General features: G+C 35.0%; 1 protein-coding gene across 2 annotated transcripts in view; it reads left to right on the forward strand.

Annotated features, from left to right (window-relative positions):
- The window catches only part of TTC39B (tetratricopeptide repeat domain 39B), a 71,956-nt gene extending 51,657 nt beyond the window's left edge, over nt 1–20,299 (forward strand). For both annotated transcript variants that reach the window (XM_066180822.1, XM_066180823.1), the window contains exons 6-19: nt 401–468; nt 2,401–2,465; nt 2,610–2,715; nt 4,029–4,094; nt 5,655–5,763; nt 6,595–6,662; nt 6,750–6,809; nt 7,097–7,258; nt 8,309–8,400; nt 8,681–8,801; nt 10,881–10,992; nt 14,232–14,349; nt 15,468–15,584; nt 16,569–20,299. In XM_066180822.1, the coding sequence (XP_066036919.1) occupies nt 401–468; nt 2,401–2,465; nt 2,610–2,715; nt 4,029–4,094; nt 5,655–5,763; nt 6,595–6,662; nt 6,750–6,809; nt 7,097–7,258; nt 8,309–8,400; nt 8,681–8,801; nt 10,881–10,992; nt 14,232–14,349; nt 15,468–15,584; nt 16,569–16,665 (1,361 nt within the window). In that variant the 3' untranslated portion in view covers nt 16,666–20,299. The remainder of the gene's footprint in view (nt 1–400; nt 469–2,400; nt 2,466–2,609; nt 2,716–4,028; nt 4,095–5,654; nt 5,764–6,594; nt 6,663–6,749; nt 6,810–7,096; nt 7,259–8,308; nt 8,401–8,680; nt 8,802–10,880; nt 10,993–14,231; nt 14,350–15,467; nt 15,585–16,568) is intronic.
- Nucleotides 20,300–23,964: the final 3,665 nt, after the last annotated feature.

Below are 23,964 nucleotides of genomic sequence, written 5' to 3' on the forward strand. Positions count from 1 at the left end.
AAGGGTTACCATTCATCTCCAGAAATTTCTTGTAAGACTTGGAAGGAGGACTGAAAGACTGAGTTGCTGTGGGCTGTTAAGCCTAGAATCAATGAAAAGTACAGGAGGCCGTCTACCAGAACATCAAATAGCTCTTGCCATAGACTGAGGTCAGCTCTGACAATGTTCTGTCTGAGAAGAAGGAATGTAGAAGAATTCTGTTGGGGTTTTCGTATTACAGCTACTACTGAGCAATTATTGAAATGGCAACAGCAGATTTTTTTTTTCTTTTTTTTTCCTTTTTTCTTTTTTCTTTTTTTTTTTTCTTGTCTTGGCAGTATTTTGTTGGTTCCATTGACCCCAAGAAGACAATATTGACAATGACTTTGCTGATAGTAAATAACTTTTCTTTCTTATATAGAGGAAATGCATGCTGAAATCTGCTATGCTGAATGCTTATTACAGAAAGCAGCTCTCACCTTTGTACAGGTAAAGTCAATTTTTGATTTTGTGTGACTGTATAATGGAGAGAGATTAGTACTTGTAAAACGTCATTCCAACAATAGATATGATGTTTGAAACCAATTTTTTTGCTAGTGAATGTTATTTCATGGCAGTGATTGAAAGTATGGTAAATACTGTGCTGTTCAGCAAAGTTCTCTCTTTGTATGAATAACCAAAGACAATATTCAGATACTAAGGTATCACCCTGGGGTGTATTGCTATGTTATACAAGATGGTATGTTTAAATGATTTGCATCACACTGAACAGTGTCCTGTGCCCATACAAAAGTATGTTCCAGTATGAGGAATTGTGTTGTTTGAAACTGTGAGTCATTTTTTGCATGAACGGGTAGAACATAACTTCAGCTGGTACACACATGTAATTTCCAATTCAGTCTTGCTGTCTATGCACATGGTGTCAGGAGTAACACAGTAGCGAATGTTTGTAAAATGGGCGTGCCTTAGCTTTTGCTGAGGTAACAATTCAGCTCACAGAAAGATCTGGTATTTCATACTGTGTGGTGCTGTTGACTTAAGTTGTGGTTCAGGGACTTCATGCTACAGACTTTTCAAATTCAACTTGGAATTTGATTCCTGAAAACAGGAGTTAGTCCTACTTTTTTAACATATGTGAGTGTTTAACAAGTATTTATTGAATGTATTTAGATAGTCTCTTCCAGTATAAATTATGAGAAAGAAGTGAGGCACACAGATACTACAGTCAGATGAAGTTCCTGTGGCAAATTCTTATAAACTACTTGATCCAGTATTTGGCCAGAAGTATCAGGAAATACTATTAATGGAATGCCAGTCTTTCCTACAGCTTGCTTGCTTCTTTACTAACTAAATGGAAGCAGCCCTCTTTATTTTTGCTGGGTGGGTCAGATCTGTTTTAACCTTGAAAAGAATTTTGAAACAGTTGTTGAAGGAGGTGAGTTAGGACTGTGTAAAATAATAAAAAACCCCATAGATGTATATTCTCTCTAAAACACCACATCTGTATTGCTTTTGACTGTAATACCCCACTCTGCTGATTGCTGTCCTGCCCCATATTTTTTGTCTTTGGCTGACAATGATTCATCTTAGGATGGTGATTATAAAAAAAATGTAACCACTCAGAGGGAAATGGAATTCTTGTACTAAAAACACTTTCCTTTGTGTGTTCAGACTTGCAGACAAGACAGATGAGGTCTTTCGAAATGGTGCTCCTTTTGTGGAAGCCAGCATTTCCTCTGGTTGATTGTTCTGAGGCCTTTTTTGGGTGCTTTTTCATTTTCCATGTTGTATATACTGTCCCTAAGTATTTAAATGTGCATTTCTGAAATGCCAGCACATGTTCTTTTATATGAATTCTAGGAGAAAAAATTTCATCCTGTCTTGCTTTTCAGGAATTAGTTTTGATGACAAGTACATTGTGGCTTTGTTTTGACTTTTCTACAGGTTAATAAGCACATGAATTGAGTAATACATGAAGAAGTTACCTTTAATTAGCAATGAGTATCATCTGTTCAAGGGGCTCTTCAGTTTGTCTTCTGCCAGTTTCCATAGGCATCCTTGTGTATGTCAGAATCACCATGTCTAAGTGTTTGAAAGCGTTCCTGCGGCACCATCTGGTGGAGAGCTTTCTTGGTTCATTTATATACATTGCAAATTCTGCTTAAAGTAACACTTTGACTTTCCTTTTCACCTCTCTCTTCAGTTTTGAAATTTGTAACATGCACCAAAGGAATGTTTCCGGACAACTTAGAGCAACTGTTAACTTCAGTCTTAAATATGCATCTGGTAACTGAAAAACTTTCACAGTGTTTCCTGTGCATTAACTTATAAATAACTGTAAATGTAGCTGGAGGATTTTTATGTATGTGTTATGTGTAATATGAATGCATCACATTTTACAGTTAAATCTTTTTCTTCCAGGATGAAAATATGATCAACTTTATCAAAGGTGGCCTCAAAATTAGGACAAGTTACCAAATATACAAGTAAGCTCTTAGAAAACATTAATATAAGCAGTTGGAGTGGCATTAATGCCCCCAAAATAGAAAGGAATATTTTTGTATCAATCATAGTCATTAATAAAATTTCTATGCCATGTTTCCCCTTCCCTCCTTTTTCTCCATCGCAAGGGAGTGCCATCAGGTGCTACAGATGACTCAGGGGAACAAAAGCAAAAATGAAACGTATTACCAGTTTGAGGGAGGAGTGAAACTTGGAATTGGAGCATTCAACTTGGTATGACTTCTTCCACTACAGAAAGGGCATTGGGATAATTCTGTAGGACTGTCTTTTTAGATACAGTAATGTAACTGATTTAACATTTACGCATTTGTAGAGATACAGGCTTTGGAGGCTTTATGCAATATGAAACCAGCTGCAACTTCTGGCATGCATGCTTTCTGGGTTGTTTTTACTAGTTTGTTCTGAACTGTTTCATTCTCTGGGAATAACTAATGTATGTATTTCTGAAGTGAAAAAGCAACTGTATCTACCTGTGTATAGCAGGATTTTTAAAGATGCTTACACTGTGGTTACAGAATAGCCGGAGTGACTGTTTAATTCTAACTCCCTCATGTATCCTTTTTTTGCCTCAGTGACATACTCTGGATTCATATAGGTAATTGTAGTTAGAAGAATGAACAATGGTTTACTGAGTTTATGTAAAAGAAAATTGCATTTTCTTTACTATTTGCTACAGTTACACATCTGTCATGGCAATGGTGAAAGTTGATTTCTGTCAGTATGTTAATTTCTGTATCAATCTTGATTGGAGATGGCCAATTTTGAGTATGGTCAGAAGAATTCGGGTCTATCTGCACCAGACTTTGAAATTCAACCATAAGCTCTGTGTTCATAAGTGCTCTGACCTCTCCTATTCTTCATGGAGTCTTCTCAGTAGGAGGCTTAACAGAAGAAGTGTCTGATGGGCAGAATGTGTAAGGGTGAATGGAGCTTTCTCAAAACTGACCCTCAGGTAGATCTGCTTCTTAATGCTCATTGAAAAAGTGGTTATAGTGTTTGTACATTTTCTTTTGTGGATGATGCAGTTACAGAGGGAATAAAAATGGCTATAATAGAGGGGTAAAAGATTATCTCAACAGTTAGTTTTTCTAAAACGATTATGCTCTCTGATCTCCTGAATCAGTGCCCTAACAGGAAGAACAAGTAGAGCTTCTGTGAGACTCCCAATAAAATGGAATAGTGGCAAAGGAAGATGACAGTTGTAGGTTGTAAGTAATACTAAAATAGATAAGACTTTCATTCCAGAGGACCCACAATTTTCCATCAATTCTGACCAGCTGAAGGTAGAAACATCTATCATTATCTAAGGAAGCACAGCTGGACTCTGTCTGTTTTCATGCTGGTTGATCAGGAGAATGCTTAGCATGCATGTTTGCTTTCAAGTTCTTTCATGTTTTACTTTTTTGCTAATGTGTAATAGCATTTAACATAGTAGCTGGCCTTTTGGGTTCACATTTATAGCAATCTAACTATTTTTTTGAAGTGTACATATTTTAATTATCATTTTATTTTTAAATTTATTTCAGATGCTGTCACTTTTACCAGGAAGGATCCTCCGACTTTTAGAATTTATTGGATTTTCTGGCAATAGGGTATTAAATTTGATACTTGCTTTTTCAAATTAATTTTTTCTCAGATAAAAACCTGGATGGATTTAATGTCATATATTCCACACTAGAAGTATAATCTCGATTGTTTATCAGTATTTTAGTGTTGTTAAAAAGATAAATGGGTTAGATGATACAGGCATAAAAGCACATATGGTGATGCCCCACTCTTTAGCAACCATAGGAAATGACCAGTTTGCTTAAGAAGAGATTTTGCCAATGCAATTTCCTTTCCTTTTGCTGGTCCTTAAGTAGAGGATATCGGCTTTCTTTTCTAGTTGATGTAGTCAGAAATTGACATTCCTTGCCAGTAACTGAGGGAAAAATAACAGTTCTGCATTTTTCCACCCAAAATCTCAGCCCATTTCTTTGGAAAAAAGAATTTCTGAGTATCATGTGTCATCCTGGAATCTAGGTATATCTTTCTCTTGTGGATGAGAAAAATGTTGGTAATTTGTTTTGTAAGTATTTTACAGCTCTTTAAAACTCTTTGACCCCCATAAAAAATGAAAAAACCCAAACAAAACTCAAGCAAAAAAACCTAAGAAAATAACCCACTGAATTCAGTACACAACTGAACCTCAAGTTTTTAATGCTACAGTCACCATATGGTCTTATTGCTGTTAGCTTGTCCACAATATGGTTCTCCTGTTGTAAAATTAGACTTCAGTAGAGACCTGTTCATTCTGTTTCTTCCTCTGAAAACGTTGGTTCATGCCAAAGCTCTTCCAAAATACACATTTTTCCCTGACTAAAAATGCAATAAAGGCTGAAAGAAAAGGAATGATTTTGAAATACCATCACAATTTTTTTTGTGTGGTGCTTGAATTCTCCTATAATTTATCAAGTTGCTATGGAATAAAACTGATCTGTAGTATTTGTTTTGAGGCAAAACTATGTTTCTGAGAAGTCACTGCTTTTGGTCAGGGAAGCTCTGAACTCATTTCAACACCTCTCAAACAGTCAAGCAGTTATGTAGTGGGTTTAAACGGGAACATAAAGGAAATCTCATGTGTTAAGAGCTGCGTAAGGCTCCATGAATCTGGATCTGTCCTTAGACACTGATGCATCAGCAGAGGTAATATTTTGGTCAGAATCACAAAGTAGTGGCTGACTTGATGGACTGGAATTGAGGATAGCCAGGGTTTTCTGTGAAGGAAGATTCACACCAACAAGTAGCACTGGAACAGTTGGGAGAGTTTACCACAGAACATAGGTTGAAGGATGTTATTCTGAAAGGCTTATAGTCAGAATATAATGGGAAAGCATTGTAGACCTGTGTGTCTGCATGGTTCATGTGGTGTTCCCATTTCACCAAAGCACTGAAATGCATGCATTTAATTAAGAGTTAGATTAGTTTTCTCCTTCCTTCCTTCCTTCCTGTGGCAGAAATGTTTTTGGTAGAGGGTTGCGTTGGATTTGAGATAAGTACTGAATTATGAAATACTTTCTGAAAGGAAAACTGAATTTTGGTTAGCCAGAAAAAATTAATAGTAACTCTGTATACTCATAGTTAATTGTGCATGTGTTTGTGATATTTCTTAGGAGTTGGGCCTCTGCCAACTACGGGAAGGCGCATCTGGCAGCAGTTTGAGGGCCATTCTGTGTACTTTCACCCTGTTGGTTTATCATACTTACGTCTCCTTAATCCTTGGTGAGACCACTGTGTAGCTTTTCAGTCATGCTACACCTTATGATAGATATTGTGATTTATTTTTATAATTGAATTTCAAAATTGTGGCCAAATAGGAGTTTGCTGGATACTTAATTATGATCTAAATTTAATATCCATGACAAAACTGTGTCTGCAGAAACAGTGAGGGTGGATAGCATTATACCAACATCTTGTTCCATTTGCAGGGCTGTCTCAACAGCAAAATATTGCAAAGTAGTATTAAGTTAGAAAAGTCATTATCCATAAATTAGCATCAGATGTTGTGAAAACTGTCTCCAGAAAAAAGCCTATACACCAGAATTAATTGCTTTTGCCATTTAGAGCTAAAAGTCATGATTATTTCTATATGCTTCTTTGCCATATATTTTCACATTCTTTAATATTGAAGTATTTTAGTACTTGTCCCTCAGGCTCATCAGGAAATTAAGGAGAACTTCATTTCTTCCAGCATCACTTGTATTTCATTACTGAGTTCGAAATTAGGAGAAGAGGCAGCTGACAAATGTTTTCCTAACTTGCTAAAGCAATTAGAGGGATTTAAAATTATAACTAGGATCAACAATGGAACAATCTAAAAATATTTCTGTAATTCTAGTCTGTTTTTACTTACAGACTTTTAGTATTTTTAAAGCACTTAGTATCTTTGAAACGAGAATTTAGTTTTATAGAAACACAATATTATGAAATAATTCTGCTTTCACATAAAGCAATCATCCATTGATGTGTTAAATATGATTTGAAAACAAAATCTTACTCTATGAAGCTTGGATTTTTTTAAGTACATTGAGGTTGGTTTATTTTGTTTTCTAGGTACAGGGGAAGCCAACCTTCAGGAAGCAGACAGTCTCCTCGAACCCTACCTCCACAAATTTCCAAATGTGTGTATTTTTCATAAATTTTATAACAGAAATGTACTTCCCTAAGCTCAAACTCCTAACTGGTTATTTTTCTCATCTCTTTTCAAGGGTTCCATTATTCTTTTTTATGCCGCCAGAATAGATATACTGAAAGGAAATTTTGAAAAGGTAAATAATTTTTCTTTCTAAGGTTCGTGTTTAGCCTGAGGGACAAAAAGTAATTAATTTATCTACATATCAGTTGGACTGATAAGTATGGTGTTATCCCTGTTCACATTCACTGTCAGTGTTGATTCCAGCCCTCTCTCTAAGTGAGACTGAAAGTTTATCTCATTTTACTTGTCAGGTGTTTTTCACCTGGGTGCTAGGTAAGAATTTGTTCTGTAGTTAGACATTGGTCTCACGTGGAGTTGTAATTGAGCTAGTTTTCATCATTCTTCCTTAACTACTCATAGGCACAACTGAGGTTCCAAGACTGCATAGCAGCCCAGCAAGAGTGGAAACAGATTCATCATCTCTGTTACTGGGAGCTTATGTGGTGCTACACCTTCCAGCAGGACTGGCTTCAAGCATATCGGTATGCAGACCTGCTCAGCAAAGAGAGCAAATGGTCTAAGGTAAATGGGCAGGGGGACTTTGTTGTGATATACCAGTGGTCTCTACAGTTAAAATTACTTTTCATTTTGGGCAATAGGTGTAATGTTTGCCTTCCTGAGAAACTCATAAAGACACAATGGCACCAAGATGTTTTAACTGAGTGCTTAAGGATGAATTTTTGTATCGTGTTTTGGAGCAGCAGAACCATAAGCAGCAATGCTTTGGCCCCTCCAGAAATGGAGGTATTTACCCAAGGTGGAAGAAGGAAGAGGGATAGGAAAACTGTAAACTTGTCTTTCAAGTCAAGTTCTAACACTCACTAGTAAAACTTGGCTGTAGAAACTGTGTTTGGTGTTTATAAACAGACACACCTACTCAGCAGAAGCTTTATGACACAACATGAGAAAAGCTGGGCTATCAGATAACTTTTTCCTTGTAAAAACGTTTCTCAAAGTATGAACCAATGTGTCAATAACCTTTTATGCATTATTATTGTCTGTTCCTCTATAGATTACTGTTTTATTATCTTAATTAAAAAGGGTATAATTCTAAGTAGAATTAAAATATCTAATTCTTGGCAAAAGAGGAAGAGAATAGTATATTCAACATGAAGTGCAAGCATCTTTAATTGAATTATGGGTTTTTTTTTTTTCCCTGCAAAACCCAGTTATTGAAATTTCCTTGAATCAGTTGTCAAGTATTTCCTTCTGTTCCTTTAAAGCATGTTTCTACATGTAATAGATCATACAACAACAGTAGTGGACTTTAGAACAGTTAGGTAATTTAACCTCATCTCTTTGACAGTGGTTTGCATAATAAATTCTCCTGTTCTTTGCAGGAGATACCTTTAACTTTCTGACAAGTATAAAATACTAATAAAAACATTAAAAATAAAATTACAGCATAAACTTTGTGAAAACGGGAATGCTAAACTTTTATAGTTCTACCTGCTTGAGAGTTATGGAAACACTTTGCTGCAGCAATTGTGGTGAGAGATTAGAGTCTTCAATGTATTGATTAAATACACAAAATCAGATGTGGTAATCTGTTTCTGTTTCTTTTTGATATAGGCAATATATGTATTCCAGAAGGCAGCAATTCTGTGTATGCTTCCAGAGGATGATTTGAAGAGGACTGGTGAGGACATAGTGTCTTTATTCAGGTAAACTTTTATAATACAGCTGTGTGTGCCCTTCCACCCCGCCCCCCCCACGTCTTTATCTTGTGTGACTTCTTGCTTTTAACCATAAAGATTTCACTTTCTCTTTGCCTTTAGCGTTAAAATTGCTTTTATCAGCAAAGATATATCCTACAGATCTGGTCTCCATGGTGTAAAACAATTTTAAGATGTTATATTTCAGAGAAAAGCAGTAAATCTAATTGAAATGAGGTGAAAAAAATACTAACAAACCAGTTCCATTTTCCATTTTCCCTTCTTGTAGACAAGTGGATGGTCTAAAACAGAGAATTGCAGGAAAATCTATCCCAACTGAGAAGTTTGCAGTAAGGAAAGCTCGACGCTATGCATGTCCTCAACCAGTGAAGCTGATATTACCTGCCTTGGTATTTGCTTTTGCTTTGTTTTCATCCTTTTCAAAAAGAAGAATTTTACATTATAAAAAAAATTTACATCATTACAGGGAAGGAATAATATTGTCAGGTATTATGTGTCTGCATTTTAAATTTTTTAAAGTACTACTGCATTCATGCAATGTGATTTTTGTGAAAAGTATTAGGGACTGGATCATACTACCCACAAAGCAACAGTCTGAAACAAGCACCAGATTTTTTATGTGAAAAGTTCAGTATACACAAAACTGCATTCATGTTCTTTAGGTTGGCGTAATTTTAGTCCTTGTCTTCTAGGCTCATTAGGATGTTAAGGAGTACTTCAGTACTTTCTGTTTTTCTGATGAAAGGAAGGGTGGTGGTTGGTTTTTGTTGTGGGTTTTTTTTTTCCTTGTGTTGGGTCTGATTAAAACATGCAGGAGTTAAAGATCCTTTATGAATGCTGTTCTAATTTCTCATATTTTAACGTCAGAGTCGTTACTATTGCAGTCTGTTTATATGTGCACAGCAGTGATGCTTTTCATATGAGTATGTTAAAATCTTTTTTACGTGCATAATTTACCAACAACTGTACATGAAAATCGTAACTTGAGAAGGAATTTCTTATTTAAAGTTCATTGATACAGAAAGAGGAGTCCAAAGAAAATTAATCCACTGGCTCTAAAATTCACTTTATATTAAATTGCATGTAGAGGACTAAGTAAAATTTTTATTGGGCTTGTACAGCAGAGTGCTTTTAAGTTGTGTGTATATATATTTGGTCTTGCTGTCAAATCCAGTGTCTTTTAATGTAGTATTTTTTTCATCATGGATTAGGCATAACCAAACATAGTGAATGGTTTATTTCAGTAAATATAAGTTAGACGAGAATGCAGAATTGAAACGAATCTAGCATGACATATTTGATGATGTAAGTAACACTGTTTCAGACTTTGATAGAGCTAGATTTTTTCTCTGTCTGAAAACCTACGTATTTACAGGAAAAATACAAGGGGAATTACTTCACCAGTGTATTGTATCAGCTTCAGAATGACATTAGGCTTCATATTTAGAGGTATAATTTCATTTATAGTAGAACAAATGATACTGTAGTGTGTGATGACTGAGTAAAGATCTTGGCTCCTTGTTGGTTAGCATTAACCCTCATTCTCCTTAAGTTTTACAATGTGATAATGTATCAAAACAAGCTTATTGCTTACTGTTGTACTGAGGCACCTGGGAAGATTTTTTTCCGGGATTTGCCTTGGGTTTTTTTCCAACAAGATTTTGTAGAAATTATAGTAAAATCATATGTTGGATGTGCCTATTGGAATCACATTTTTACCAGAAAGTTGTATCTGCTTTCAGTTTTGGTCTGTATAGAAGGTAATGGTCTATAGGTTAGAGCATATCTCTCTCTCTCTCTCCCCCTCTCTCTCTCTCTCTCTAAATATATATATATATAAACACAAGAGTGTATTTTTAGGTGCATACTTAAATAAGTGTGCTGTATATACAAGCACACACTCAAATGCACACTGAGTTTACCTCTCACCCTTTAGAAAGAAACTACTTTTAGCTCTTTCTTTAGTTCATGAAACAGAGGCCACAAGTTGAACTTAAAGCATCCAGTTTTGCTGATGTGTTATGTGGATGATGGTAAACTGTCCTTATAAAATCTGTTCAGTTTAATTTTTGAAGATCTGTGAAAATACACGATAGAAGAATCCATTAAAAACACATCAGAACATTCAGAACTTAGGAACCCAGGTTAACTCTGTCAACACACCTTCAACATAGTTTTTCCTTTCCTATTCATAGATGTTTTGTACCAAAACAAGCTTTGGTAGTATTTTTATGTACACAAAAATGTTCCACAACAGCCTTTTTAGAGGCAGTCTTTAGTTAAATACCTATGCAATTCCATGAGTTTTTCTTACTTTTTTGTTTGGTTTTGTTTGTCTGTTTGTTTTTGTTTGTGGTTGTGGTTTTGGTTTTTGTTTGTTTGTTTTTTTGCTTTGTTTGTGGTTGGGTTTTTTTTTTTTTTTTTTTTTTTTTTTTTTTGTTTTTGTTTTGTTTTGTTTTTTAAATCAGGAAATGATGTATGTCTGGAATGGATTTGCAATTGTGGGCAAAAGAGCAGACCTCACTGACAACTTACTGGTAACAATTGAAAAAGAAGAAACTGGTCTACAAAGTGAAACTAGTAAGTGATCAATTAAGATGGAATTAATACTCTTATAAGAAGTGCTGACATTTTCTCTGCTTCTGTCTTCTGATATTCTGCAAGTCAGTGTTTGCTTTGACAATGTGCTAATTAAGTCCAAGTATGGAAATTTTGGAGCCACGTGAAAGTTACAAGTGGTTCCTCAATATGTTCTTTATGCAAGCTTGATTGATGCTGCAAACAAATACAGAAGACTCAAGGACGTGAGGTTATTAGTTACAGAACATGGCTGCTCTAGCTTAGTTTTTCTTGTCTTTGAGAGTGTTCTTGGACTATAATCTGCCAAAGTTTTAAATGTCTGAAAAATACTTTTTTTTAACCAATTTATATCACACATTATTACAGAGGACACATGCTGCATAGAAAATGACAAAGTATAAAAGATACAATGAAGTGCTCTGCATGAATGAGTCTGTTTTTTTGTTTTACTTGCTGGCAAAATAAAACATGTTTGCTAGTTGCAAAATGAAGCATACTTAACAAATAAACTTTGAGCATGATTTTACATCCTGAGGTAATGTTTAGAGAATCAACTCATAACTTATTCCTAAAAGAATTTAACTTGAATTATTGCAATTGATTTACTGCACAAGTACTTGATTTTATCAGGGTAGTTCTGTCACTTATCATATGATTTTTTGGGTAGATTTCTCTTTTGAGTTTGTCTAGAATGAATATCAGCCTTTTGCATGTGAAACTTTTTAAATGATAGTTCACTAAAAATAATTTCTATCGAACCTAGATTTTAGTCACACTTATGAACAATTTAGCAACTTACTTTTACCAGTAGTTAAAACAGACATATGTTATATTTCAGAATTGCTAAGTATGATTTACAGTGTAAATATGCATTAGAAATTACACAGGGATGTGCAAGAAATATATAATAGTCAAATCCAGATGGTATAATAAACCAGATGAGAATAACCTGCATGACCATGTTTGAATTCGATTCCTTTATTTTGTGTTGCTCTTCACTTTTCTGCAGAATCAGTAGTGTGCCTCTTAAATGTTTTCCTTTTTTGTTGTTGTGATATTAAAGCAAAAGTGTAGTGATATGCAAGATATTTGTAAATAAAGTATTTCCCCGGAGCTCCACATGCAGGATTCTGGCAGAACCTGCTGGAAATCCAGTGCTGCTTTGGTGCAGAAGTTTGTACTAGAAGTGCTCATCAGTTGTAACAGTGAAATAAATTTCCTATCAAACCCTAAGTAGACGTACGCAAAGTACCAAAATAAAAGCAATGGAAATAAACCCACTATGTTTTTCTTACAGAAATTCACTATTTGCAAACAGGATATAGTCTGGACGTGTATATACTTTCTGTGTGATTTTTTTAATAACTTCTGTTAGATGTAATTGTATTCTGGACTTCAAATATATGATCTTGATCTGCTCTTAAAGATACAGAAGCAGTGAAAATAAAGACTCTGGTTACCAGAGTTGCTGCTGAATCCCTTAAAAAAAGTGAATAAGGCTGCTAGTAGAGTATGGCAAGGTTACAATATAATTTTAAGAGACAGTTTTTAGTAGTAGAAATGTCAAAGGATTGCTAAGGTGCTGTGTAAAAGAGTGTTGATTATACACAAAGGTCCCTTAGGTATTGAGACTTCTTAGAACTGTTTTTACTTCATTTGCTTCACATGAACAGGCACAGCATGGAATCTCTCAAGGACTGAAAGTAATTTTATGTTAATCAGAGCTGAAAATAGAGATGGAAGAAGGAAAAAATGAAAGACACTAGAGATGTTTGTGTTTTTCTTTTCCCCCTCCAGGATTTTTGGGGATCTTTTTTTTTCCATTTCCAATATATAAAAAAGAATATGTAACTTCAAGAAAGACAGTTTTTTGCTTATTTTTTGACCTGGTGTTGATCCTTCCTTTGGTGTAGAGCACTGCAGCTGCAAAGATGGTTCTCCCACATTTATTGCAAGGTTGTTTGTGTTAAATTGCCCTGTGCATTTGTTGTCATTTAGTGTTAATGTTTTGGCATAATAGCTTTTATTCTTTTGGGAAATAAGACTAGTAGTTGAAGTTGTTAAAGACTGGCAAGCCCTTCCTGACATGGGTGCATGCGCCCAGAATTTCAATGAATGAGTCCTTCAGGAGGCAGTGGCAGAATCCAATACCTTGGCCTAGCAAAGCAGGCTAGAGAGAATACAAAGTACTCATATGCTGCACTTCTGCTATCACTAAAAGCGCAGTCTGTCAGTTACAATCTATCAAGACTTTCTGGGTTTAAACACAGACAGAAATAAGGCTGAACATGGTGGCAAAGCACTTTGTGGAATCCTAAAATACATTAGTCTTGCATGTTTCAGAACTGTTTACGTAGGATTTCTTTGGCAGACTGTTAAGGAAAAAATTAATGTGACCTTAGAGAACTGGTAATTAGTTGTAAACAACATAATCAGAAGGGAGAGTGTTTTGCTTCCTGAATTGTTAATGTATGTGTTACCATCTGTCTATCCATATGTGTTTTCTTTCCTTTCTTTTCCTTCCTTGTATCCAGCAAATGCTACAAACTAAGGGAACTAAAAAGGATCACACTTGTTAAGTAAATTTTGTATTGATTCAAAGACCCTCTTTCATCTAGTATTTTTAGTCCTATTGAACATAAAATTATTGAATTTTTCAAATATATTATACACTACTACTGAGGCTTCTCAAACATTAGAGATGATAAAAATACTAGTAAACATGGTCTCTTGAATTTGCACTGCAAAATGATGCTTCTGGAGTGTTCTGTAGGACAGAGTCCTGGTGTGGTTTTACAGGGTTTTTTATGTTACTGGTGCTATTGGAGATCTGCCAGTGCTCTATAACAGGGGAAGCTATTAAGATAATATGATGGTTTCTGTCTCACTGTAGTTTTAGCTATTGCAAGTAAGAAATCTTTAATTAATGACTGTTTATGTAATGTATTTAATTAATGACTGTTTAATCTCCAGTTAATGATGTTTATGCCTATTTGTTGGATGTTTCAATTTCTTTCTATTTCTTCTTGGCTTGTCTTTTGAGAGAAAGATACAGATGTCATGGACACAGCTTCTTTAGTAGACAGTATTTTAAATCATGTCTGAAAGTTATGTACATTTGGAGGTATAGAACATGAGAAACAATGTCCTGAGTCTGAATACATATTCCCTACTGAAAATCTAATTTTCTTTTTCATGATGTTTTCAAATTGTTTGACATACTTCACTTTTACTGCTAGATCACAATGAATACTATGTGGATGATGTGTGCATGTTGCAACTACTGAAAGGCCTCTGCCTGAAACACTTGGGAAGACTCATGCAAGCTGAATTATGTTTCAGTAAAGTAATTCAAAGGTAAAAAAAAAAATAGATTTTCTAGATTTTCTTTTTTTTGGTGACATTTCTGATGCTCCTGTTGCAGCTGTCATGTTAGAATTTTGAATAATTATAAGTCATGTTAAGGAGCTGGAATTAAAACACCTCTGAAAGTAGTTAGAGAACCAGAAAACTTTGCTTGTATTTTTCTGTAGCAATTTCACACTTACTATAGCTTTATATATGGGGTGCTTGAGGATAAATAAATCAAACTGCCAGGTAACATACCCAAATACATTTGGAATTGTATTTGCAGAGCTACCTGTGAGTAAGGACAATTAATACATGTTTCCTGTTTGTGGGATTTTTTTTGGTTCTTTTTTTTTTTTTTAAATTTTGTATTTAGTACCTCAGTAGTTAATGCTTCCCCATGTAGGCAAGAAGTTGTTATGTGTTTTAGTTGAAGACTGTTTCTTCCTGTGTTACGGATTTTCAGGTGTCAAATCCATACCAGATGTATTAGCTTTTCTATATAAAACATGAGGTACTGGTTGTAGTTGAAAACTTCTTAGAAGTTTTTAGGTATTTGGGCTGAAGAAGCATTTTTACATGTGCAATGTTTCTAACAAGTGATTCAGAAAAATTAATAATTAATAATAGAATTTATTATTGAGAATTATGCGTGTTTAATTATCTTGGTGTCTCGTTTTCTTGTATCGTTTCTAAGATCCCAAGTGAATTTAGTCAAGCACATTGCAAGTTACAGGGCAGGGGGGCTCGATTAGTTGCAAGTTAAAGGAACACTATTTCTGAAACATCTTTTTCCAAAGGTAGACGGCAACAGGCAGGCTTTTATAGCTGAGATATTTTTAAAAAATCTAAAGACAGCATAAAGTGTATGTTTTGCATGGGTGAGAGGAAAAGTTTTCTGGTGAGTTGAGTACCTACCTTTTGTTTGGCTTTATTTTCTACATGTTTAGGTGTGCTATAGTGCTTTAAGACTGTTTATCAATGTGTACAGAATTAACCAGTAAAAAAGACTTCAGAATTGTTTTTCTGGGTACGTGCTGTTACAGGCAGTGATTCCTTTTAGAAGTTAATTGGTCACTTGAGACAGGGTTGTAAGTAACTATTTCTTTATTTTTCTGGTTTTCTAGTGAGAAGCAAATAAAATACGACAGTTATTTGGTGCCATTCACACTGTATGAATTGGGTCTTCTGTACAAACAACAGGATGAGAGAGAAAAAGCAGTAAGATACATAGAAGCTGCAAAGTAAGTGGAATTTTTTTATCACCTTGTAAATTAAGAATAACTGTATTTGTAGCAATGAAGTTTTTTTTCTTCCTGACAACTTCCTTGCAAAATACAAGTAATTTTAAATCAGTGTTCTTGACTTGCAGAACTTGTCCAATATAGTTGAATTTTGCAGTTTCGTGAAACTGTCCTTCAGACACAGTAGACAGATTCAAATAAGACACAGTATGGAGGGAAAATGTTTCCTTCTCTTATGAGCTTCAGAGATACTAAGGGTCTGCTCCATGCATGGGATGAAGCTGGAGAGTCCAGGAAAGGGATATGTACCGTTCTATCCCAGAGGGCAGCTGTGGAAATTAAATCAGCTCCACTAAAGGTGTTAATAAGAGTAGGTTAAAAGCCAGTTACACCAGTCTGACCACACCCCTTTTTCCTTTCACATGGTGTCACAGAAGAGCAGCTGAGAGTTTAGTTTACTGTAGAGCAGCATGTTTGCCACATTTGTAGATTGTAGTCTGAGATAGAATGTCCCTTGTGTTCACAGAGAAGTAGCCCAGTCTTGTAATAGTGTCCCCTCATGGGTTTTTTTCTTTATTTTGGGGAGATGGAATTTATGGAATATGATTTCTGTAAATATGTTTATTACTCTGGCTGAATTGTGTTCTGAGTTGGAACATACATTTTCTACTAACACCCTTTTCTGTAGTATTTGGCTTGTGTTTTCACAGCAAATTTCAGTAATTCGGAGGTCTGTTAAAAGGATCAAAGGAAATGAAGGAGATACTAAGATACAGGTTCAGTTTATCAGGACATTTATTTTTAGAATTGGTCTAAGTTTTCTTTGCTCAATTTGTGGATGTAGCTTTACGTGTCTCATAACTCATCTGTGTGTCAATCTCCATTTCCTCTTGAAGGAATAAAGACTCTTAACTTACAAACACACGAAGTAGAAACAATCCAGTCCAAACATCTTTTTCTTAAAATAAGTTGTCTGTTTTGCAGAAACAACTACAAGGAATATTCGATGGAGTCCAGGTTGCACTTCAGAATTCATGCAGCACTTGACAGCTTGAAGGTGTCACCTGCTTCAACTCCTTGAATGAGGAGGGATGGTTTTCCTGCATACAATAAATAGCCTACACAATCTTTTTGCAATCTTTTTTAATCATAGAGAAGAACATAATGATTGTTTTCTGTCACTCCTGATTTGATGTATGTCATTCCTTTAGACATTTTCTGTATAGCGCCTATACTGTATCTACATGCTCTTTTAAAGAAGATCTTGTATTTTGTTTGATAAAAATAATTTAATATTTGACTTGAATGGGGGATATTTTTAAAAAAAAAGGTGACGTTGCAATAAAGTTTAATGAAAATACTTTATTTTTTTAATATAAGAACAGATGCAGATTATTCAGTGGAACTGGTGAATTTCTGAACTTTTCAAAAGTTTGATTTTCTGCAGTACACTTGAGACTTTTTTCCCCTCTGGAACAAAAATGCAATGTCTGCAGATAACCTTACCCACAGTTTTTGGCATGCCATACTCTGAAATTTGTGCTCCAGAGGAAAAAATTAGTCATCTTTGACTTAATTTCATTTTGGGAACAAAATGAGCCTGTCTGAAGTGCAATATTTTTACTCTGTCAGATGAAAGTAAGCAGGGCTACAGTTACAATGTCTTTGCAGGTCTGTTTCACTCAAAAGAAGTGCTTACAGGGAATATTTTTCACTTGTAGAAAAGCAGAGCTACAAAGGATGTTGTTCTAAAGTAGAATCAGCAGTCTTAAGTTGATCCTGACAGATTTATTTCACCTGTTTAACCAAAAAAAAAAAAAAAAAAAAAAAAAAAAAAAAAGGCACTGAGACTAGTTATTTTGGAACTTACACAGGATGTCTTTCCCAGTGAGAAAAGACTGGAAAATTTTGCCTGTTGGCTACCCCAAATAATTCTTGGCACTACTGAAACTGATTGCTTCCCATCTTCCTTGTCATGGATCTGGAGAAAGGTTTGTTCTTTTCCTTTTTGGAGTGATCACTTAATATTTCTAGACTAGCACCCTAGTTGATATTCTCTGTAAATAACCAAAGTAAATAAAAAATTGGTGGATTTATGTATTTTCCTAATAATGAGTTATAATTAATATTAACAGAAGTTGATTGTGCATCAGAAAGTGAATCCACTTTTAAATTTGCAGTGAAGAAAATGTCCATATTCTAGACTTCTACCAAAAATGTGCAGTAAAATTGAGATACTTATAAGTGCATGCATTTTTCTTTTCATGCTTATATGCAAACAGCAGTATCAAATTCAATTTCCATTTGTTTAGATACACAGATTCTCTAGCTGTCTGTTCTTAAAAATAAAAATATATTTGATTTTTATTTAAGTATACACCCAATAACTCTTCTTTCACTAACTATTGCAAAATTTGCCATTTCCTTATTTTATCCATGTCCAGTATGTTTACTTCTGCACAGTAAATTCATAGTACCTGCTGTCATGTATGTGATTTTCTGCCCTTAACTACCACCCAAGCAAAATCAGGATAAAAGAAATGGGTGAAAAATGTGTCCTCAGTAAATGAGTAACTGAAGTTTCTAATCAAACAGTCAGTATAATCTAAATGCTTTAGCAATTCTTCTCAGGTTACTGAGAACACACCTTTCTTCTATATAAATAAGGGGGGTCATGTACTTGCATGTAATTCAGTAATACAGTGGTATATTTACAGGAGAAGTAAGAGTTTAAAAATATTAGCTAAATAAACATAACGGGTTTTTCAAAATGGAAACCTGATCCAAAGTCTTTCTTTGTTGGTTTGGATTTGTGCCTGTTGTAAATGTGTAACAAAGTTATTATTGTGTAAAATTATGCATATGTAGGTTTTAAGCTTAGATACCCAAGACACTGAATTACTGATAAAATAAGCATGCTTATTTTCAAATATATTCAGTTGACTGTAGCTAAACTTCAAAGCAGAGATTAGCATATGCTGTGAATTGATTTCTCTAAAGATTTGCCCAGTCATATATATCTGATTGTAAACTGTAATGACCATAAAATCATATATTTTCAGAAAATACTTCTAATGCATCTGTGGGCATTTTATGTTCAGATTATTTTAATTTGATGATTGGATTGGGGTTTGCATCTTTTTTCTGTGGAAGGTGATGGGAACAACTGTCAATAGAACTTCTGTGATTGGTGTTCCAAGTAGTACTTCACTCTAGGAGAGTTATAACTGGGACTACAGACTCTAAGGGCAGAGCATGATGTAGTCTCTGTTCCCTTCGTTTTGTGGGGAATGGCTTACAGCTAGTATTTTATGGGTGATTTGAGATAGAAATCAAAATTAACAAAAAATGAACAATGATCTTCCTTAGAAACTGATTTTTTTTGAAGTTTAGTACAAAGCTTCAAGAAGCAGTGTACTTTTTTCTATGGGTGATGTTACTGACTGAAGAGAGATTAAGAAGAGCTGTTTTCTTTAGTTCAGCCTTCCAAAGGTAATACTAGTTCTCTGTGTATGTTATACTGTGTTTCTTTTGGGATCAGCCTTTTTGCACTCCTGCAGAGAACAGGCTCATCGAGACAAATCTGTAGTGTTTTGAGGACCTAATATTAAGTGCTATTTAGAGCTTCTCTCCTTTCTGTGCTGCTGTTCCAAACTTTGCTAGAAAGATTGATGGATGAGGATTCTTAGCTTTAAGCTTTATTGTGGATATTTTTTTCCAAGTTGTTAACAGTGGAAATATAAATGTGTGAGAGTGATTTGTAACCCTCCAGTTAAAGTAGGTCTCCACAGAGCTGCGAGATGCTTAGTTTTCCAAATGCCGCTGAAAACTGCGTGTGTCCTTGACACAATGCATCAGTGATGCAGTATAATTCAGGACATTATGTCTGAGTTAAGTGATTTCTGTCTAAGAGTGCAGACAAATGGTCTGTGGCGCTATTTTTGGGCTTTTTTGGTTCTTTTTTGTCTGGTGTATTCTGTACTTGGCCTTAAATACAGCTCTGATTTAGTCTTAGCTGCTGTTTATAATATTGACCGCACATGCTCATCCTCCATGGGAATTTTGAATATTGTGCTGAGACTTAACTAAACAAAGCTGATCATTTACTTATGATGCTATAGCCTCTCTTGATAATAGTAGGAATTATAATATATACAAGAGCAAATTTAATTTGTTAGTTTAAACAAGCAAGGCTAAGCTTACAATTACATTATGAGAAAAGGTCGTTTCTGATAATAGATGCACTTTTTTTAAGGTGAGCAATAATAAATTAGCCTGGTTATAGGACAAAGCTTCTTTTGATTAAGAATTGCCTGCTTAAAAACTATTACAAAAAATTTCTTGTCTGTGCGTATCAATCAAATGTTTAAGCTGTTGACTGTGGTTTGTAAGTCTTTATTCATCAGTTTTAAAAGAAATTGAAAGCAAGTATATGTTAAAAGAAAGCTGATGCAAGATTGTTACATACCTGTTCTAATACACATGGGGTAGCAGCTGTATGTAGCACTTTATGGCCAGAGAAATGTACAATAATCAGATCTTGTTGCATTTCTAAAACACCTTGCAAAGTAATGTGTTAAACAAGTAATTTCTTGTAACAAATTCAACTTAGACTTTGCAGTTATTTTATTACTAGTCTTAATGTTTTGTGTCTTTTGTTCCTGTATATTCTTACACTGCCTAGTTCAACAAAGAATGTTTATATTTGCCCTGGTGCTGCAGTCTTTTTGCTTCTAATCTACCGAGGTTTGCACATGTTCTTATCTGGTATTTGATGAGTAAACAATGAGGGCAGAAAAACAGAAAATGAGGAATGAAGTATGTTCTGGTTTAAAGTGCATGTAGAAATGTTCATTGTGATGCACTGGAATGGATTTTCTCTTCAGAGGAATAAATCACACCTGCTTGTCCTACTGAATGCTGAATTTGGCACTGTATTCTAGTTGTACATCAAGAACATTCAGCTGAGATTTATGAAAGCATCATCATCAAAGAAATCTTTGTCTCTGGTTTAAAAATGCTGCCTTAGGCATAGTGCTCTTATTCAAGCTGTCCAGACTGAGATGCTGTATAAAGCTCTCAAGGTCTATCGAGTGCCTAAAGCGTATTTTGAATGTAGATAGCAAATATAAAATAAACTGCGGGAGTTTTGTTTGGGGGTTTTTTGTTGTGCTGCTGGTGTTTTGGGAATTTTTTAAAAATTGTGTTTCGGGTTTCAGTTGTGTGGGGTTTTGGTTGGTTGTTTGGTTTGTTTGTTTGTTTCTTAATCTAGTAAAAAACCCTATAGGACAGCTTCATAAAGAAACAGTGTGGCTCTTAACTTTGCAGCAGATAGAAGAATACCTTCTGGAAAAACGGGTCAACAGTCAATGATTATCATACCTAATTTAACACTTAGTGATTGCAAGATTAAATGCTTTCCTTTTTTTGTAGTAGTGTGTGTTCTTCCAGTCTGTAGAGAAATACACATCAGCTAGTAATCCCAGGTAGGAACACCTTCCTAGATTTAGTCACTTACCTGAAGAGAGAACTGCCTCAAACACATAAGCAGTAGGAGATGTTTCTGTTTTCTGTGTCAGATGAAAATTACAATGGGCCAGATTCAATATCTGCACCATTGAAGCATGGAGAATACTCAGTATTCATGTCATATAACTCTGGGAGAAGTTAAGGTTTTACTAAAATCCTGCCTAAGAGATTAATAGTCTTACCTGCTTCAGCATGTAAATGTGAATATCAAAACTCAATATTGTTACTGTAAAGTGGATATAAGAGTTTATAAGGTTAATTTTATTGACATAGTTAAATGACATGTTACTTCAGGATTTACAGTCAGGATGGAGGGATATGTAAAGTTAGGTTAATGCTACTTATATAGCTTATAGTTATGTGTAACTTGTTCCAGGGCATTAGGTGATCTTCAGAATTAAATTTGGTTGTAGAAAAGAGGTCAGTATGAATTTATTAAGCATGATTTTTTTTTTCAATACAGTTTTGCTCAAGATGATAGAACTTGTATCCAGGCAAAACACAATGCTTAAACATACTTGGGTATAGATATAAAACTTTCATTTTTATCTCCCTGCCCACCTTGATTAGATTGTTTTTCTTTTAAGAGAGGTTCTGTATTGCATGCATTGATGAACTTACTTAAGCAGTATTCTGAAAAGGAATCTAGCTGTAGTTTAAAATTATATATGGTGTAGAATATACATGCTCAAGCTTTACTTGGAAAAGATGCATGGCTTAAATCTCCAAATTTTAGTCATATCAATAAAGTTGCTTCAAATCCATCTGTATTAGTTTTTACATAGGAACATTGAAAACTTTTTCTTGACAATGAGAGAATGTCAGATGTTCCTTCACCTACTCTTAATTGGTTTTACACTTTGAAGAAAGTTTGGACTTTTTTTTTTTCCTATAATATGCATAAAATCCAAGATCACTTTCTTTTCACAACCCAAATGGAAAGTACTCCTCCAGTAGTTTACATTAATTTTATTAGGTTGTTCATATGCTGTGGAAGCAACTTCTTTTATTGCAATCAGTAATACTACTAATACTATAATCATTATGTCTGCTTCATAATGAATCTTTGAAGCGGAAACTGCTTAAAATCAGATTTTTGTGAGTTGGAAGAAAAGGAGAAAGTGAATTGTTTTATGGGGAATTCAGAGTGGCTATAGAAGATGAATAGTTACATCAGGACATTAAATGGAATGTATTCTGAAGGCCTTTGACAATACATCTAGTGAATTTCAACTTACAGGCTGTTTCTCTACAAGCTAAGATTTCAATAGTTTAGGCAGAAAAAAATTAATAGGCTTGGCTGAAAAATAAAACTTGCTTACTGTTCTTACTGAACAAGTCAGTCTTTTATGGAAATCTGTGAAAGAGACAGATAAGCTACTTTAGGGTATTGGATATGTGCTGCATGTGAAAAGTTACTTACAGAATGTTACATTTTGGAAGGGACTTTAAAGATCATCTGGTCTGCACCCCCCACCCTGGGCAGGGGCACCTCACCCTAAACCAAGTTGCTCAAGGCTTTGTCTAAGTAGGCCTTCAGCACTACCAGGGATGGGGCATCCACAGTTTCTCTGGGAAACCTCCAGTGCCTCACCACCCTTACAGTAAAGAATTTCTTCCTAATCTCTAAACTAAATTTTCCCTCCTTCAATTTGTACTCATTCCTCCTTGTTCTGTCCCCACAGGTCCTGAATCCCCTCCCTTGCCCTGCTGGCCGGGCAGCTTTTTTTTGTTGCAGTCCAGGGTTGTTTGGCTTTCTGGGCTAGAAGTACGGAATGCCAGTTCATGCTGAGATTTTCATCAATCATCCTCTCATGCCTTTCTCCCTAGGACATCTCTCTCTCTCCATTCCTACCTTTGGGAGTTTTGAGTCAAGCAATCTCTTTAAAGTCAAGTTATATATTTTCTTGTCTAAACACTTCTGGTTTTAAGTGCTACTTGGTAGATTGGTGGGCCTTACTTAATGAATGTTCTATTTTCTATCTTTTTTTCTTTTTGTTGTTAATTAAAGCTTCTGTGTTTAGTTGATGTGTTACCCAAGGAGTATGTTGCAATAAATATACCACTTTTGATTCTGGTTTCACTGCAAAATTGAATTTAAATTTTACTGATTGACATTGCCAGGACAGAAAATGGAATTCTGGTTTCTGGAACAAGGAAGTTTCCTTAACTTCAGGAATCTTACCTATACACCTAAGTGAGATTAGGTCTACCAATCTGAATATCCACAAGTGTGTCATCTGGAAATTTTGTCTTGATGAACTTTAGAAATAGTTACATGCCCAGTGTTTCTGGTGTATGAAACCCCATTGCAATAGTGAGAATTTGTCAACAGCTGTTTTCCTTCTGGAGAATTCTGCACCTGAAAAAGGAGCTTTGCTTTAATTTTTTTTTCCTTGCATTTTTTTACTGCTTTCCTAGGACAGCAAGGTTGGATTCCTATTCTCACCTCTCTGCTAGACCGTCTGAAATTGGTAGGAGTCTTCAAAGAAAAATCTTTTGTTTTTCATGAATGTGTAGCTCTGTGCTTCCCTGGAATAAAGTGCAGCTGAGATACCTGCTTGTCTTTTCTGCCTGTGGCACTTTGACTCTCTTTCACTTTCCCCACTCAGTTGAGAAAGAGAGTAGCTGCTAGGAAAGGGAGAAAATACAGGAGAAATTCATGTGTGAAGGATGAGTTAAAATATGTTGGACAGGAGTTTCTGTAGCACATGAACAACTGATGTCAGCTTAGACTGTGGGACCAAATAGAATAATATGAAAGGATAGAACAAAGACTTCTATCACAAAGACACAGGTGTCTAGAAAGAGAAATTATAGTGCAGAGTACTCCCTTGCTAACTAAATGGAG

Source organism: Chamaea fasciata, unplaced genomic scaffold (genome assembly GCF_029207755.1).
Source record: "Chamaea fasciata isolate MVZ Bird 193981 ecotype frontalis unplaced genomic scaffold, bChaFas1.0.hap1 SCAF_4, whole genome shotgun sequence".
Taxonomy (NCBI): domain Eukaryota; kingdom Metazoa; phylum Chordata; class Aves; order Passeriformes; family Sylviidae; genus Chamaea; species Chamaea fasciata.